This window comes from Euprymna scolopes, chromosome 3 (assembly GCF_053919585.1).
Source record: "Euprymna scolopes isolate OS-2025 chromosome 3, ASM5391958v1, whole genome shotgun sequence".
NCBI lineage: Eukaryota > Metazoa > Mollusca > Cephalopoda > Sepiida > Sepiolidae > Euprymna > Euprymna scolopes.
In genome coordinates, this window is record NC_136484.1 from 81630749 (window position 1) to 81648176 (window position 17428).

The following is a 17428-nucleotide window of genomic DNA, read 5'->3' on the forward strand; positions in this document are numbered from 1 at the left end:
AAAAAAAATACTTGTTTTTCCTGATGAAGATTCTGTTATGAATCGAAATATCAAATTTAAATTTAATAACATTCTGCATTTGTTTTGTTCTTTAAAACCGTTAAATTTTAAATAAATTTTTGTTTGAGCCAAAATATATTAATCTGAATTTAAAAGTTAAAGAACATAAGAACTTTCTTGTCAACCTGATATATATATATATATATATATATATATATATATATATATATATATACGGTCTTGTGTCTGCAAAAAAACATAGCAACACTTGAAAATAATTTTTTTTTTATTCCATCTCCAGCAGGGTAAAAAAATATAAAGATGGTGTTTTTTCAAGATTTTGTTTTATCTTCAGTGTTTTATCCAGGTTAAGGTGGGTTACCATAATTTTCATTATTAACAAAAGTGACAGAGGCATTTTATACAAAACATAATTATGAAACTCTGCTTAATATAAACCTCATACGTTTAATATTCAAAGAGAAAAAAAATAAAAGCCTATTTTCTCATAAAATCCCTGAAGAAAAAAAAATCACAACAATAATAGCAGTTGCTAATGAGTTGCTAATGGGAGTTATGATCTTCTCACCCCTGGTGTTGCTTTGTGTCTTTACTGCTGCTGGAATTCTTATTTACTTCTCTGTCCACATGAGCAGATTTAACACAAGGTCGTTTTGTTGTATTGAGAGGTGGATATATATTGTTCTCCAAACGGCACCAGATAAACATATAAATTGTATGTATTGTTTAGCCAGGGGATATGATATCGACATATAAACGTCATGTTGTATCAGAGAGTTATCACATGGGTATATATTACAATTAGTGTTGCGACAATTCCTAAATTTTTTCCGATTCTAGGAAAATGTTGATTAACGATTCCGATACCAAGTACGATTCCAATTCCTGTGGAATCGAAAGTTGTTGTGTAGCGAAATGATTTGATATTTTTCGTAAAATTTCTTTCATTGAAGATAAAAGTCAAAACAAATATTTTAACCATGAATTAAACATGCATCATGAAATTTATAACAATCAATTTAAGGAGTTAACTGTTGAACTTCCATCTTGTGGCATGAAAGACACTCATAAAATACCTTTTATAAATTGTGTGACACCATCTCTGCACAATATCTACTTAAATGTTTTTCATTTAAATTTATTTTGTTTATACGTTACATTTTATTTAATAAAAACTTGTTAACTTTTTAATTAAAAATTCAGCTTTTTTTCAACATTGATAAAACATTTTCTAAATAAAACTTGATTTAATTAAAAGTCAAAATCTGTGAAGGCAAGTGTGCATATTCTTTTGTTAATAATTCAACCAGAAGCAAAAGAAACCAGTGTCAAGCTATAATCTTTTTGGTTCATTCTGGTGTACCGTCAAATATAATTGATCCCAAACTTTGAACAATCATAATTCAGTCATTAATTTTGTTACCAAAATGAATTTTGTATCATTGTTTGTTTTTAAAAGATCTATATTCTCACAGTAAAGATTTTTAAATATAATTAAAATAAATTTTTGTTTGGGATACCTAAATAGCATAAAATTTTCTGTTTCTAGAAAAAGAGGAACATTTTACTTCAGAATTTATTTAATTATTATATATATTTTTTATTAACCAATAAAATATTTCCTTTGTAATACATTTCTGAATTTTTGAGATGAGGATTGGTTGTTTGTATTATTCGGATTCATCGGACTACTGTTCTCACCTTGAGTGTTATTTTCACAATGTTTTAGTTGATGACCTTCTTCAGGTGTATCTTGTCGAAGTCAGGAATGTTTCTTTCGAACTCAGAAATTTGGATGGGAACCCTTTATTTACTTCACGTGAATAACATGCTGTTGTTCTCTCAGCCATGACTTGATAGAGGTCCTAAATAATTTATAATTGTATACACCTAAAAAAGGTCAGCAGTTACATTGAGGAGAACAAAATGAGAACAGTTGCTCGATGAATCCAAATAAGAATTTTTTTGTTATGTTTATATTTCTGCGAATTGGCATTCAAATTTAAATTAAAAATTTTTTTTACTGCAGTTGTTTGTATCGTGCGTATTGACGGAGTTCTAAGAATGCCTGAGTTGGTTATGGAACCAGAGTTGGCGGCGTCAGGATTTATGGAGCTAAAACCTTACAATCATCAAGTAGGTGGTCATTGCTCATTTCTACACTACAATGATACTACACTTTGTAAACCACTCACATCACGAGAACGCTATTTCTATGAAACTCTGCCTTCTGATCTCAAAGAGTTTACTCCTGCTTACAGAGGTAAGACAATTTTCTTTCATCTCTAATCTAAATTACTTCTCATTGAGTTGAAAGGTCAGAAGTTCATATTTTCTATCATTTTTTTTTTTATACTTTTTAGTTTTTAAATCGAAATACAATTCGGTTTATACTCTTAAGTATAGTCTAAAATAATTACTTTACTCTTATATACTGTGTACATTTAAGTAATAACTGAAACCTTAAAAATATATTTTTATATTTAAAAACATCTAGGTGTGATTCAAGTTCATGTTACAGATGATAATGATGGCTATGTAACCCTTGTTGGTAATCCACCAAAATATAAATCCTTGAAGCAGTCACCATCTCACCACCATTCCACAAGTGGCCATTTAGAAAGATCCTCAGACCCGGAAGCAGGAAGCACTAAGAACCTTATGCGGACACGTAGATTACAACAACAACAACAACAACAACAAACAGAGAGAAATGGTTCTTTTAGGTAAGTTTTTATATAATGGACACTATCTTCTATATAGTTATGTCAGTTTTCTGAGCATGGAATGGAAAATTTGCATAAGCTTTGCAAAACTCATTAATATAGCTTTTTAAAAGATATATTTACCAGATACAAATAAAGGTAAACTACTTGCTTAAATCTCCAAACTTATACAATTTATATTTTTTTGTAGCACTGTTTTAGACTTTATTGGCAACTTCTGAAGTTGGCCAAAAGTACAAGAAACCTCAAGTTTGGTTCAACAAAAAAAGTTAATAAAAAAAGTCACACAATAAAAGTTAATTACACAACTTTTATTTATATAGTGATTGCAATTACTATTGACAGGTGTGCGACATTTTGAATTTATTAAAGAGATTGTAAGTTTGATAATAGACAGAATTGGAGGAATTGATTATTCAAGAAGATGACTCAACAAGTATTTGTTTACATCAGATCTATTCACATTCTTTTCTGTAAATGTCTAGAAATGTATATTCTTAATTTGGGCCTCAGTGTATGCAAAATAAGGAAGCAATCATGAAATAACAAAATTTTATGTAAAATAAAAACAAATATCGAACCAAACTAAATCTATATATATAAAAGCGAAAATGTATGTATATTTGTGTGTCTGCTAAAAACTTTTGACCGATGGAACAAAAATTCACAAACTTGGTCATATGAAAGCCCCACCCTCCGGACGACAAATATCGAAAAATTGGCCCAAAAGGACCATCAGAAGTGCATCAACTGATCGATTTTCTGCTGGGGGTGGGGGGGCGAAAAAAAGTGACATTTTAATGTTAAACATTACATATTTTTAAATCGATTTATAACTGCCCCAAAAAAATACGGGCGCCAACTCTTCTACATAAAGTATACACGGGGCCGTTTATTTTGGGTCAACTTGTATTTAAGACCCGCTGAGTCATGTCACGTGATCTTGACGTCAGCAAGCTATAATGGCAGTCTGAATTTAAAAAACATTGTTGTTATCGGTAAAAAAAAATTTAACCCCCACACAAACTAAACTATGAACTTCTACGCTATGACAACGTTACCAAATTTATTAGCACGTTAAAAATAGTTAGATACGATAGTTAAACGAAAAATAACAAGCCAAAAATGTGAAGTAAAAAAAAAAAAATACGCTTACAAAAATATTAACGATCGAAGTTTTTACAAAAAAACAAACCCAGACGCCATTTTCTTTTTTAGTAACTCTTTAGAGTAAGGAAGACGAAGTGTGTGAGAGAGAAAGAGAGACGCAAACAGAGAGAGAGAGAGAGAAAAACGTTAACTTTTTCACCCCGAAATCGACAATTTTCGACAGTTTGACAATTTGCGTCAACAACGCATGCGGCAGATGACGTCATGACCTGATTTACTTTAAATAGTTGAAAAACCAAACAAATTTCATATAAGTCGCTTTAGCTCAGGTAGTTAAGGCCTTGGTTCATTATCTAAACGTTTTGGGTTCAAATCGTGCTGTGAGATGTTTTTTTTTTTTTTTTTTTCGATTTTTTAAATTTAAATATTGAACCCTGTATTATTTAAGGCATTTTTCACGTAACGTTCGTTTTCCTGTTTTTTTTTACTTCGCTTATTCTTAGTGACACCCCAAAACACCTGGGTACCTACCGATTTTTTAAATTTTAATATCGAAACCGGCTTATTTAAGCCATTTTTCACGTTTTCTGTTTTCATCATTCGTTTGCCTTACGTTAGTTTTTTTTGTGTTTTTTTTTCGATGTTTCGATTACCCCCCCCCCCCGCTTAATTAAAACCTTGTTTTCTTTTCTTACTTCGCTTATAACAATGCTTACATCGTCATCGTCGTAATGCTCGACGACTTTCAAACATCTTTCACTTATTCGCTTATAACAATGCTTCATTCTGGCTGGCCAATTTTATTTTCAAATTTTGCGTCAGAGCTTCGGCTTCGACCCTAACTCCCCCCAGGTTTCTTTTTTATTTAACACCACGCACATCTACAAACACCCGGGCAACGCCGGGTACCCCTCGCTAGTCTATATATATAAAAGGCAAAATGTGTGTGAGTGTCTGTGTGTTTGTATGTCTGCTTAAAACTTTCAACAGACACAACAAAAATTAACAAACTTGGTATTATATTAAAGCTCCACCCTTCGGATGACAAATATCGAAAAATTAGCCCAAAAGTACCATCAGAAGTGGGTCAGCTGGTCGATTTTCTGCAGGGGGGGGCAAAAGTGACATTTTAATGTTAAACATTACATATTTTGAAGTCGATTTATAAGTGTACACAAAGCCCGTTTATTTTGGGTCACCTTGTATTTAAAAACCGCAGAGTCATGTCACGTGATCTTGACGTCAGCAAGCTGTAATGGCAGTTTGTATATAAAAACGTTATCGGTAAAAAAAAAAATGTAACCCTCATAAAATGAAACTATGAACTTCTACGCTATGACAACGTTACCAAAGTTATTAGCAAGTCAAAAATAGTAAAATCCGAGACTTAAACCAAAAATAATACGCAAAAATGATAAGTAAATAAAAAAAATTATGCTTAAAAATATTTGGCTTGAGACGATCGATGTCTGTTTGCACAACAAAACAAAGCAAAAAAAATGGCCATTTTCTTTTTTATATTAGTAACACTACGACCTAATTCTATTGAGAGAGAGGAAAGTGGGAGGCATATTATGAGTTAATCAACCTATTTTAATATAATACGAAATGAGAGTTAATGGATTTGGTGATATAAATCCTCCTTATTTTCGAGTTTTCTTAGTGGGGGTTGGGGGTAAAGATGAGACCACTTGAATTCAAAGAACAGATACTACACTTTGATCTTAGCCAAAAGACCAAGTAACCGTCTTATACAGATTAATTTTCTGCCGAGCATTATCTCCTATTAAAAAAAGATGCATAATTTATATTTAGATGTCATATTCCAAAAATCACAGCTGAACTAAAAACATTATTATTTAGAAGGCCGTCCTTATTTTCGATTGACGTTTGTTTCTCTCCTTATTTTCTAAGTGGGGGTGGGGGGAGAAGGATGAAACCGCTTTAATTCTAAGAACAGATACTACACTTTGATCTTAGCCCAAAAACCAAGAAAAAAAAAAGATGCGTATTGGATAGAATTGGTGCATATGTACGAGCAAAATACCCAGCGTCGCCCGTAATAGTATGACATAGCACTAGCACGACATATATACTAGCTGATTACCTGGCATGGCCTGGGATTGGAAGAACACTCAGCGACGCCTGGGATTGGAAAAAATTGGTTGATATATGTACTAGCCAAATGCCCAGCGTCGCCCGAGATGGATTACATAGGTGGATATCTGTACTAGCAAAATACCCGGCATAGCCCAGGATTGGATAAAGTAGGTGTACATGCACTAGCAGAACAACCGGCGTCGCTCGGGATTGTATGACATAGTTGGATGTGTACTAGCAGAATACCAAGTGTCACCTGGGATTGTATGATATAGGTGAAGTATAGGTCCGATTCGACAATTTTGAAGGTGCTTGTGCAGTATAGGTCCGATTTGAAAAGTGTTGATGGTGCTTGTGCATTATAGGTCCGATTTGATAATTTTGAATGTGCTTGTGGATTATAGGCCGATTTGACAATTTTGAAGGTGCTTGTGCAGTATAGGTCCCATTTGACAATTTTGAAGGTGCTTGTGCAGTATAGGTCCGATTTGAAAAATTTAGATGGTGCTTGTGAAGTATGGGTCCAATTTAAAAAATTTAGAAGGTGCTTGTGCAGTATATGTCCGATGTGAAAATTTTGAAGGTGCTTGTGCTTTATAGGTCCGATTTGAAAAATTTAGAAGGTGCTTGCGCAGTATATATGTTACAATACGCAAGTGACCTCCCTTGGATGTAGCTTCATTATCAGATTCCATTATATTAATATACAATCATTGTTATTATATGCAAGTGACCTCCCTTGGATGTAGCTTTGTTGTTGAATACCATTAGATTAATATACAATCATTATAATGTTCAACTTACCTCCCTTGGATTAAACGTCATTGTCAAATACCATTAGATTAATATAAAATAATTGGGGTAATATGCAAGTGACCTCCCTAGGGTGTAGCTCCATTGTCGTATTCCATTAGATTAATATACATTAATGTCATAATATGCGAGTGACCTCCCTTGGATGTAGCTTCATTGTCGAATACCATTAGAATTATATACAATCATTGTCATAATATGTAAGTGACCTCCCTTGGATGTAGCTTCATTGTCGAATACCATTAGATTAATATAAAATAATTGTTATGATATGTATGTTACCTCCCTTGGATGTAGCTACATTGTCAAATTCTATTAGAATAATACAATCATTATAATATGCAAGTGACCTCCCTTGGGTGTAGCTTCATTGTCGAATTCCATTAGATTAATATACAATCATTGTTACAATATGCAAGTGATCTCCCTTGGATGTATAGTCATTGTCGAATTTCATTAGAATAATATGCAATTATTGCTATAATATGCAAGTGACCTCCCTTGGATGTAGCTTCACTGTCAGATTCCATTATAATAATATACAATCATTGTTATAATATGCAAGTGACCTCCATTGAATGTAGCTTTGTTGTCGAATACCATTAGAATAATATACAATCATTGTTATAGTATGCAAATTACCTCCCTTGGATGTAGCTTCATTGTCGTATACCTTTAGAATAATATACAATCATTGTTATAACATGCGAGTGACCTCCCTTTGTAACTTTATTGTTGACTACCATTAGATTACGCAAGTGGCTTCACTTGGATGTAGTTTCATTTTCGAATACAATTAGATTAATATACAATCATTGTTATAATATGCAAGTGACCTCCCTTGGATGTATCCTCATTGTCGAATACCATTAGATTATTATGCAATCAATGTAATATTATGCCAGTGAACGCTCTTGGATATGACTTCATAGCTGGATATTTGTACTAGCATAATACCCAGCGTTGCCGGGGATTGTATAAGAAAGGTGGATATATGTACTAGCAAAATATCCGACGTTGCTTGGGTGGGATGTTTCCTAGGAGAATACCTGGGATCGGATCAGATGGGTGGATATTTGTGCTATCAGAATACCCTATATAGGAAGAGTGTGATTATGTTGTAAAATCATGAAAAATTATTGTCCAGATAAGTAACATATCCAAGAATTATGAAAAATGATGAAATGCGAGCTATTTGTTGGTGTGTTTATAATGAAATAACATGCCAGACAATGTCACAAATAATTATTTTAGCAAAAGGAAAGGATATTATGTGGGTTAAATTATAAAAAACGATTGTCGAAATTAGTAACATATCCAAGAATTATGAAAAGTGATTAAATGTAAGTTATTGGATTGGTGTTTTTATAATGAAATAAACAGCCCAGATATAGTCTTAAAGTTAATATTTTATTAACAGTGGGTCGATTATGTGGGTTACATCATTAAAAATGATGGTAGAAATTAGTAACATATCCAAGAAAAGTGAAAAAGTATGAATTGTGAGTTATGTGATTGGTGAGTTTGTAATGAAATTACTAGCACAGACAATCTCTCAAATCTATTAATTTAATAAAAGGAAGGGGATTATGGGGGTTAACTCATGGAACATGATTGTCGAAATTAGTAACATATCCAAGAATTATGAAAAATGATGACATGTTAGTTATTTGATGTGCATATTTGTAATGAAATAGACACCCTAGACAATCATGGTTGTTATTTTAGTAAGAGAGGGGCAATTATGTGTGTTAAATCATGGAAAATGATTGTCGAAATTAGTAACATATCCAAGAATTATGAAAAATGATAAAATGTGAGTTATTTGATTGGTGTGTTTATCATGAAATAACCAGTATCAATGTCTCAAAGTTTTTATTTTAGCAAGAGGAGAGGGGATTATGTGGGTTAAATCATGAAAAACAATTAGAAAAGTATACAATTATTGTCATAATATGCGAATGACCTCCCTTGGGTTTAGCTTCATTGTCAAATACCATTAGAATAATATACAATCATTGTTATAATATGCAAGTGATCTCCCTTGTATGTAGCTTCGTTGTCGAATATCATTAGAATAATATGCAATCATTATTATAATATGCAAGTGACCTCCCTTGGATGTAGCTTCATTGTCGAATATCATTACATAAATATACAATCATTGTTATAATATGCGAGTGAGCTCCCCTGAATGTAACTTCATTGTCGACTACCATTAGATTATGTAAGTGACCTCACTTGGATGTAGTTTTATTGTCGAATACCATTAGAATAATATACAATCATTGTTATAATATGCAAGTGACCTCCCTTGGATGTAGCTTTATTGTCGAATACCATTAGATTAATATGCAGTCATTGTAATATTATGCCAGTGAAATCTCTTTTATGTGGCTTCATGGCTGGATATTTGTACTAGCAGAATACCAAGCGTTGCCGGTGATTGGATAAGACAGGTGGATATATGTACTAGCAAAATACCTGGGATTGGATGAGATAGGTGGTTTGTTTCCTAGGAGAATACCTGGGATCGGATAAGATAGGTTGATATTTGTGATAACAGAATACCCTATATAGGAAGATGGGGTGATTATTTCATAAAATCATGAAAAATTATTGTCCAAATAAGTAACATTTCCAAGAATTATGAAAAATGATGAACTGTGAGTTATTTGGTTGGTGTGTTTGTAATGAAATAAGCAGCGCAGATATTGTGTGAAAGTTAGTATTTTAGTAATGAAAAAAAAAAACCCAGCCAGACAATGTCTCAAAGTTATTATTTTAGTAAGAGGAAGGGGATTATGTGGGTTAAATCATGAAAAAATGATTGTCGAAATTAGCAACATATCCAAGAAATATGAAAAGTGATTAAATGTAAGCTATATGTGTTTATAATGAAATAAACAGCCCATATATAGTCTGAAAGTTATTATTTTAGTAAGAGGGGGTTAATTATGTGGGTTACATGATAAAAAATGATCGTAAAAATTAGTAACATATCCAAGAATTATTAAAAATGAGTAAATTTGAATTATTTGTTTGGTGTGTTCTTAATAAAATAGAAAGCCAAGATGATGTATTAAAGTTATAATTTTAGTAAGAACGGGGCTATAATCAGTGTTAAATGAAGAAAAATGATTATCGAAATTAGTAAAATATCCAAGAATTATGAAAAATGATGACATGTGAGTAATTTTATTAGTATGTTTGTAATTAAATAGACAGCCAAGACAATTTCTCAAATGTATTATTTTAGTAAGAGGTGGGCGATAATGTTGGGTAACTCATGAAACATGATTGTCGAAATAAGTAACATATCCAAGAATTATGAAAAGTTATGAAATGTAAGTTATTTTATTTCTGTTTTTATAATGAAATAAATAGCCGAGAAAAAGCCTCAGTTATATCTTTAGAAGGACGGGTCAATTATGTGGGGTTAATCATGAAAAATGACTGTTGAAATTAGTAATATATCCAGGAATTATGAAAAATGATGAAATGTGAGTTATTTGATTGGTGTGTTTGTAATAAAATAACTAGCCAGATAATATCTCTAAGTTATAATTTTAGTGAGAGGAAAAGGGATTATGTGGGTTAAATCATGAAAAATGATTGTCAAAATTAGTAACATATCCAAGAATTATGGAATATGATAAAATGTGAGGTATTTGATTAATGTGTTTGTAATGAAATAACCAGTCAGACAATCTCACAAAGTAATTATTTAAGCAAAAGGAAATGCTATTATGTGGGTTAAATTATAAAAAACGATTATCGAAATTAGTAACATATCCAAGAATTATGAAAAGTGATTAAATCTAAGTTATTGGATTGATGTGTTTATAATGAAATGAATAGGCCAGATATAGTCTTAAAGTTAATATTTTAGTAAGAGTGGGTCTATTATGTGGGTTACATAATTAAAAATGATTGTTGAAATTAGTAACATATCCAAGAATTATGAAAAATTATAAAATATGAGTTATTTGATTGATGTGTTTATCATGAAATAACCAGAGACAATGTCTCAAAGTTATTATTTTAGCTAGAGGAGAGGGGATTGTGTGGGTTAAATCATGAAAAACGATTGTCGAAATTAATATCATATCCAAGAATTATGAAAAGTTATTAAATGTAAGTTATTGGATTGGTGTGTTTATAATGAAATAAACCGCCCAGATATTGTCTGAAATTTAGCATTTTAGTAGGAGGGGTTCGATTATGCGGGTTAAATCAATGATTGTCGAAATTAGTAACATATCCAAGAATTATGAAAAATGATTAAATGTGAGTTATTTGATTGGTGTGTTTGTAATGAAATAGACAGGCTAGAAGATGTAGTGGTGGCGATAATGTGGATTAACTCTTGAAAAATTGTCGAAATTAGTAACATATCCAAGAATTATGAAAAATTAAGTTTTAGTTATTTGATTGGTGTGTTTATAATAAAATAAACAGCCCAGTCAATGTAGCAAATTTATGATTTTAATAAGAATTGGGCGATTATATGTGCGCACTCATTAAATTTGATTGTCGAAATTCATAACATATCTAAGAATTATGAAAAATGATGAAATGTGAGGTATTTTATTGATGTGTTTGTAATGAAATAAACAGCTTAGAAATGTCTCAAAGGTATTATTTTAGTAAGAGGAGAGGGATTACGTGATTGAACTCGGAAAAAATGACGTTTGAAATTAGCAACATATCCAAAAATTATGAAAAATGATGAAATGTGAGTTATTTGATTGGTATATTCATAATGAAGTAGACATACCAGACAATTTATGAAAGTTATTATTTTAGCAAGAGGTGGCGATTATTTGGGTTACTTCATTAAAAATAATTGTCGAAATTAGTAACATATCCAAGAATTATGAAAAATGATATGTGAGTTACTTTGTTGATGAGTTTGTAATGAAATAACCAGCCATACAATGTCTAAAAGTTATTATTTTAGTGATAGAAGGGGGCGATAATGATAACGATAATGATAATGATAATGAAAAATGATAGCAGAAACTAGTAACATACCAGTAACATATCAAAAAATTATGAAAAATGATTAAATGCGAGTTATTTTGATGATGTGTTTGTAATGAAAAACCAGCCAAGACAATGTCTTAAAGTTATTATTTTAGACAGGTGAGCGATAATGTGGGTTAAATTTTCGAAATGTGTAACAATCCAAGAATTATGGGATTCAACGAGATATGTCAACATATATACTTACAGATTACCAGGAGTCACCCTGGATTCAATGAGATACATGCAAATGTATGCAAGCAGAATACATGGTCGCCTGGGATGTAATGAGATAGATGCAAATATATACTAGCAGAATACTTGGCGTTACCTTGGATTGAATTAGATTGATTGAAATATATACTAACAGAATACCTTGCGTCGCCCAGGATTTCATGAGATTGATTGAGATATATACTAGCAAAACACCCAGCGTTGCCCGGGATTGAATGAAATAGGTGAGAATATATATTAGCAAAATACCTGGCATCGCTTGGGATTTGATGAGATAAATGTGTTGCATATTACCTGTCCTTGCATATACATGCTGTAAATTACCTACCCTAGGTAAGATACAATTATTTCATATGTGTAATACCCGTCTCATGTAGGTAAAATATTCTTTTGCTCGAAATAACAAATGATACATAAACATACAAAATTCCTCTCTCATAAGAATAATAAATATATTACAAAACCAAATTCAATTTTTTCATTGTTTATACGGTCCCGAGCAACGCCGGGTAGCCCTGCTAATTATTGCTACTTTGGCTTCTCACGTGTTGATTTTGCTTTTTCGTATAAAAAGCGAAACTAATTCAAAGCTAACAATATGTTCTCGGCATTGTGCCGGAACAACGTCCAGAGGCTTTGATCAATGTGAGGCTAAACTCCTTATATCAAACAATTGCTAATCCCCGTTCATTTGGGGAGTCGGTTCCCCCCCTTCACCATCATCTTGGGGAAGCGAAAACTGCACTGCATTGAAACAAAGTAAACAAACCCCAAAAAACTGTCACGCATTAAATAAAATACTGCTACGTCATCTCCTAACGCTCTCGCGATGACCTCATTTAGTGGCTATCTGTCAATCAAACCTCTTTCACTCGCTTTATAAGTCTTATTTTAACATTATAATCAATTCCTCTTACTCTTGGCCTAGACGGTTAAGTGGTTGGAGTTTGTTTCACCTCCGCGTCAAGGGTCCCAGGTTCAATCCAGCCTCACGACCAAAACTATTTTTTTTTCTTTTACATCTTTTACACCTGGACAACGTTTCTTTATTTTTTTTACTTCGCTTATTCTTTAGTTTACTCCCCCCCCCCCCTACACACAGCATTTTTTTTTTTTTTGCTGTTTTTTTTTTTGGGGGGGGGGGGTCCGATTTTTTTAACATCGTTTCAGGGTTTTTACTTCCCCCCCCTCCCCCCATACACACACCTACAAACACCCGGGCAACGCCGGGTACCCTCGCTAGTATTAAAATAAAAACAAGCGATAGTTTAATTTCCTTTTTAAACAATATAAACAAGTCTGTGACAGAAATCACTAACTGAACAGATTTATGTGTGTGCCTTTTGTTACTAAAGCTATCAAACACTAATGTGGGAAAACTTACTTCATATATAATACTATCAACATTTTTTATAACTTTTCATAAACTGCAAATGTTACTTAAATCATACTTTTGTTATTAAATGAATGAAATAAATGAATGAAGTCATTGAAAAATATTAGTTAAATTAAATGACAATTTCCTTTGTAATTTCTGACCAACTTTTGAAGATATGTTCTTAAGAAGCTAATGTATGTTTATAATAGCCTGGCTGCCCAGCGTTGCCAGGGTGTTTGGAAGTGTGTTGAGCAAAAAAGAAAAAGGTAGTAGGCTGGAACCAGTTGAGGGTGAAGGAATTAATGTTTTTAGCCAATTTTTCGATATTTGTCGTCCAAAGGGTTGAGTTCAAAAATGATACTGATCACGTGAAAATCTGTCGCCTCTGTCGAAAGTTTTAGGCAGACAGACAAACATACATATATACATAGATACATTTAAACAGGCAGGTGAGATTTATATAATAGATAAAATCAAATAATTGAACAAAAACTACCTTAATAGGAAAATATACTTGATTACCTAGTTTTGCAATGTTTAATGTAATTTACAATTGCACAATATACATTTATATCAAGCATTCTATAACTTTATAACATTATTCTAATGGTTTATCTGAATCATTAACCAAATCTACATATTGTGCAGTATAGAGTACTTGCGGGAATGAGTGAATACCTCAAGTTCCTGAGTACCTCCCTTATATATATTAGTGTGTTGATAAAAAAGTAAAAACATATAATTTAAAAGCAATGTGCATTAATTTTTTTTTTTGAAATAGGGAGCCATTATTTGGGACCATGCCTAAGAAAGATTAACAATATGTTGGTTTATGTTACATTTAAACCTCTGCATATCAGCAAAGTCAGGGAAACAGGTAGCAGGAAGAGAATTCCAAAGTCTAGCTGTTTGAGGGAAGAAACTATTATTATTTCTGGCATTTAGGGGCCTTAACAGTGAAAGTATGAGATTTTTTTGCTAAGTGGGCTTGTCGGGGAATATGTATGTTGAGGGAGCACAAGTGCAATGAGTTCATCAGAACACATTCCATTAAAATATTTGTAAAACAAACACAGAAATGCAACATTATGGTAATGGGACAGGGGTTGGAGCTTAGTTGACAAAGTGGGACCTATTAGATTGAAAACTCTTTTTTGGACCCTATCCAAGAGGGAGAGGCTAACCCAGTTGTGGCAATAATACTCTATGCATGGGCGAATAGTGGCTTTGTAGAGGTACAGGATACTCTCATATGTGAGTAGTCTTCTAACTCAATAGAGGGAACCCACCTTCTTTGCAGCAGCCTTCGCAATGTCTTTAATATATTTGTTCCAGGTCATATTGCCCACAAATCTTAGGCTGAGAATTTGACCAAACTTTCACAAAATAAATGTCTAGCTATAACAGTTATCAACAGTTATAGCTAGACATCCCTCACTGTCTATTTGTGCCTAAATCTAAACTCAAATTTCATGAACAAAGCTTCTTTCCTAGAACTGCCCTCCTGTAGAATTTTCTTCTGCTGGCCTACTTTCCAGCTAATTGTCAAGTCCAATGTTGAGTCATTTCCTTAAAATTCTACCTGATTCCCATCACTAATCATCCCTACATGGTTGTCTCAGTTACCACTGTAGACTTATTAATCCTCGAGTGGCTTTCAGGTCTTGATAAGTAGTGACACCCTTGTAAAAAAAAAAAAAAAAAAAAATCATCAGCTGAGCAGAAATCCATTCTTAACATCTCAAGGAAACATGCAAACTGTCCAACAAGAAAGACACATCCAACAAGAAAGCTTTATGAAACTTTGCTTCCAAGAAAGAATTGTACGAAATGAAACACTAATAAAAAAACAAAATTGTCAAACTGAAACAGAATTAACTCTATCAAACGTGGTAGTCCTGTGAAGTCCGTTATAGAGATGCAACTTGTTTCAGGAAATGGCCCGGAAGCACTGAAAAACTAACTGCAATATTTCAAGACTATCAAGATCAACACAAGTAGCAATAAAGTTCAGATGAAAGCTGTTTTCTATTACAATTTGACAAGAATAAAACCAGCTTATAATTGATAATTCAAGCAGTTGTGATAAAAGAATTTTGTTTTGCTTTTTTATTATCCGAAACAAGGCACATTACCACTTTAAACATAAGGAGCTACTATTTGGAACTACTAGTTATGTCTAAAAGGGGATTGTGAGGAGTTGATCAGTGAGATCTCTGTTCACATTACATTTATATTTAGTATAGTCAGGGAAACAGGAAATGGAGAGGGAATTCCAAAGTTTAACAGTATGAGAAAATAAACTATCTAGGAATCTCAACTGTAAAGGGGTGCTATTTTGATGATTGTCAAGTTAGTTGGGCGGTATGTATGTAGAGGAGGCACACGTGCTAGGAGTTCATCAAAGCACATTCCATAAAACAGGCACAAGAATGTAACATTGCGATGATGGGACAGAGGTTGGAACTTGGTTGGCAGTGCAGGACCTATTAGAGTTGAGACTTTTTTGGACCCTGTCTCTAAGAGTGACACACTAATGATAGATGTACTAGCCCAGATGTGGCAATAATACTCCATGTATGGGTGAATAGTTAGGTATATCAGAATTTTGAGGGAATTTTTGACACCCCTCACTCAAAACTGCAAATAAAATATAAAAAACTTGTAATTTTTCTTTTTAAAGTGGGTTGTTTATTTTCTTTATGGAATATACTTCTCAAATAAACTATTAAAGTTGTTTAAAAATAGTAGAAATATTATTTTTTTATTCTTTAAAAAACAGTGTTTACAACCTGCCGGTGCACCTTTATGCAGCCATTTTTTTTTATGTAATGAAATCAATTGAATTTTACGAGGTAAATATTTTTAAATTTTAAAAATCTATCAAATATTTTCTATTGGTTCAATTTTTACAATATTTTCAAGGTCAATGTGAAATTTTCTGCTCTTTCCAATAAACCAAATGTAATATTTTAGACAAACGTTTTTTTTTTAAAATTCACTCCCCCCCCCATTTTGAAATGTCTATTAAAATTTTAATAATTAATTTATGTACCAAAGTTTTATATATCACAAATTGAAGATAAAAGATCAATAAATAAAATATTCTAATTTAAAAAAAAAAAAAAATAGTTTTTTGGAAATTTACCTGTAAAGTCCGAAGTCCAACTATAAATGATGAAACCTGTCAGCATGCCCGCTGGCGGTAGATCACTTTTTGCAAATAAGCGGTCGGAGTATGTTCACATAAATAGTCGTAGCTGAAGTTGTACCCATGGATGACGTTTCTAGTAATTAGGGTAAAGAAATGCCTTTGCTTCAGAATTTGAACACAACACGTACGTCTTTCCAGTCAAAAGTTACAATATCTCAAAGTTGACACTTTGTAGTACAAAGATAGTAAACATAGAAACTGTTCAAATGCTATTTAATAGCGAAAATATTAATTTCTTTTGTCTTAAAATTTGAAAAGAATTGGATAAAACCTTTTTATGCTAGAGTCGTTAGAAATACTGACAAGTACTTATAACCATGAGAATTTTTGTGCTTCATCGTGCACATAAAAAAATCTGTAAACATGCATTCGTCAACTAACTTATAAACAAAGTATTCATTTTATTTTTGTTATTATTTAGAAAACAAGTTTTTAATTATGGACAGAAAAAGAATATTTTTAAAAAATAAATTATTTGGAAAAGAATGACCAACAATGACCACGGGTTTTAAATGAGTTAAAACACACAAACCACTTATCCAGTTAAATAAACGAATAACTTTTATTGGGTTTGACTTAAAAGTCTACCAGAAAATCCTACTTGTGAAAAAGTATATACATCAATGTATGAACGTTTCTATACGAGCAAACCTACAGCTATTAAACCTCTGAGATATCACCTTAAAAAGGCTATTACAGAAGAATACGAAGCACCAAAAAACATACAAACTTACACAAATAATAATACTCCACCATGGATAATCACAGAACCATGACTGGTGCTACCAGATCAGGCTGTCTCTT

General features: G+C 32.3%; 1 protein-coding gene across 2 annotated transcripts in view; it reads left to right on the forward strand.

Annotated features, from left to right (window-relative positions):
* Positions 1-17428, forward strand: part of LOC145256523 (inositol hexakisphosphate kinase 1-like) — a 246645-nt gene that overhangs the window by 76944 nt on the left and 152273 nt on the right. For both annotated transcript variants that reach the window (XM_080115548.1, XM_080115537.1), the window contains 2 exons: positions 2051-2284; positions 2519-2747. In XM_080115548.1, the coding sequence (XP_079971674.1) occupies positions 2086-2284; positions 2519-2747 (428 nt within the window). In that variant the 5' untranslated portion in view covers positions 2051-2085. The remainder of the gene's footprint in view (positions 1-2050; positions 2285-2518; positions 2748-17428) is intronic.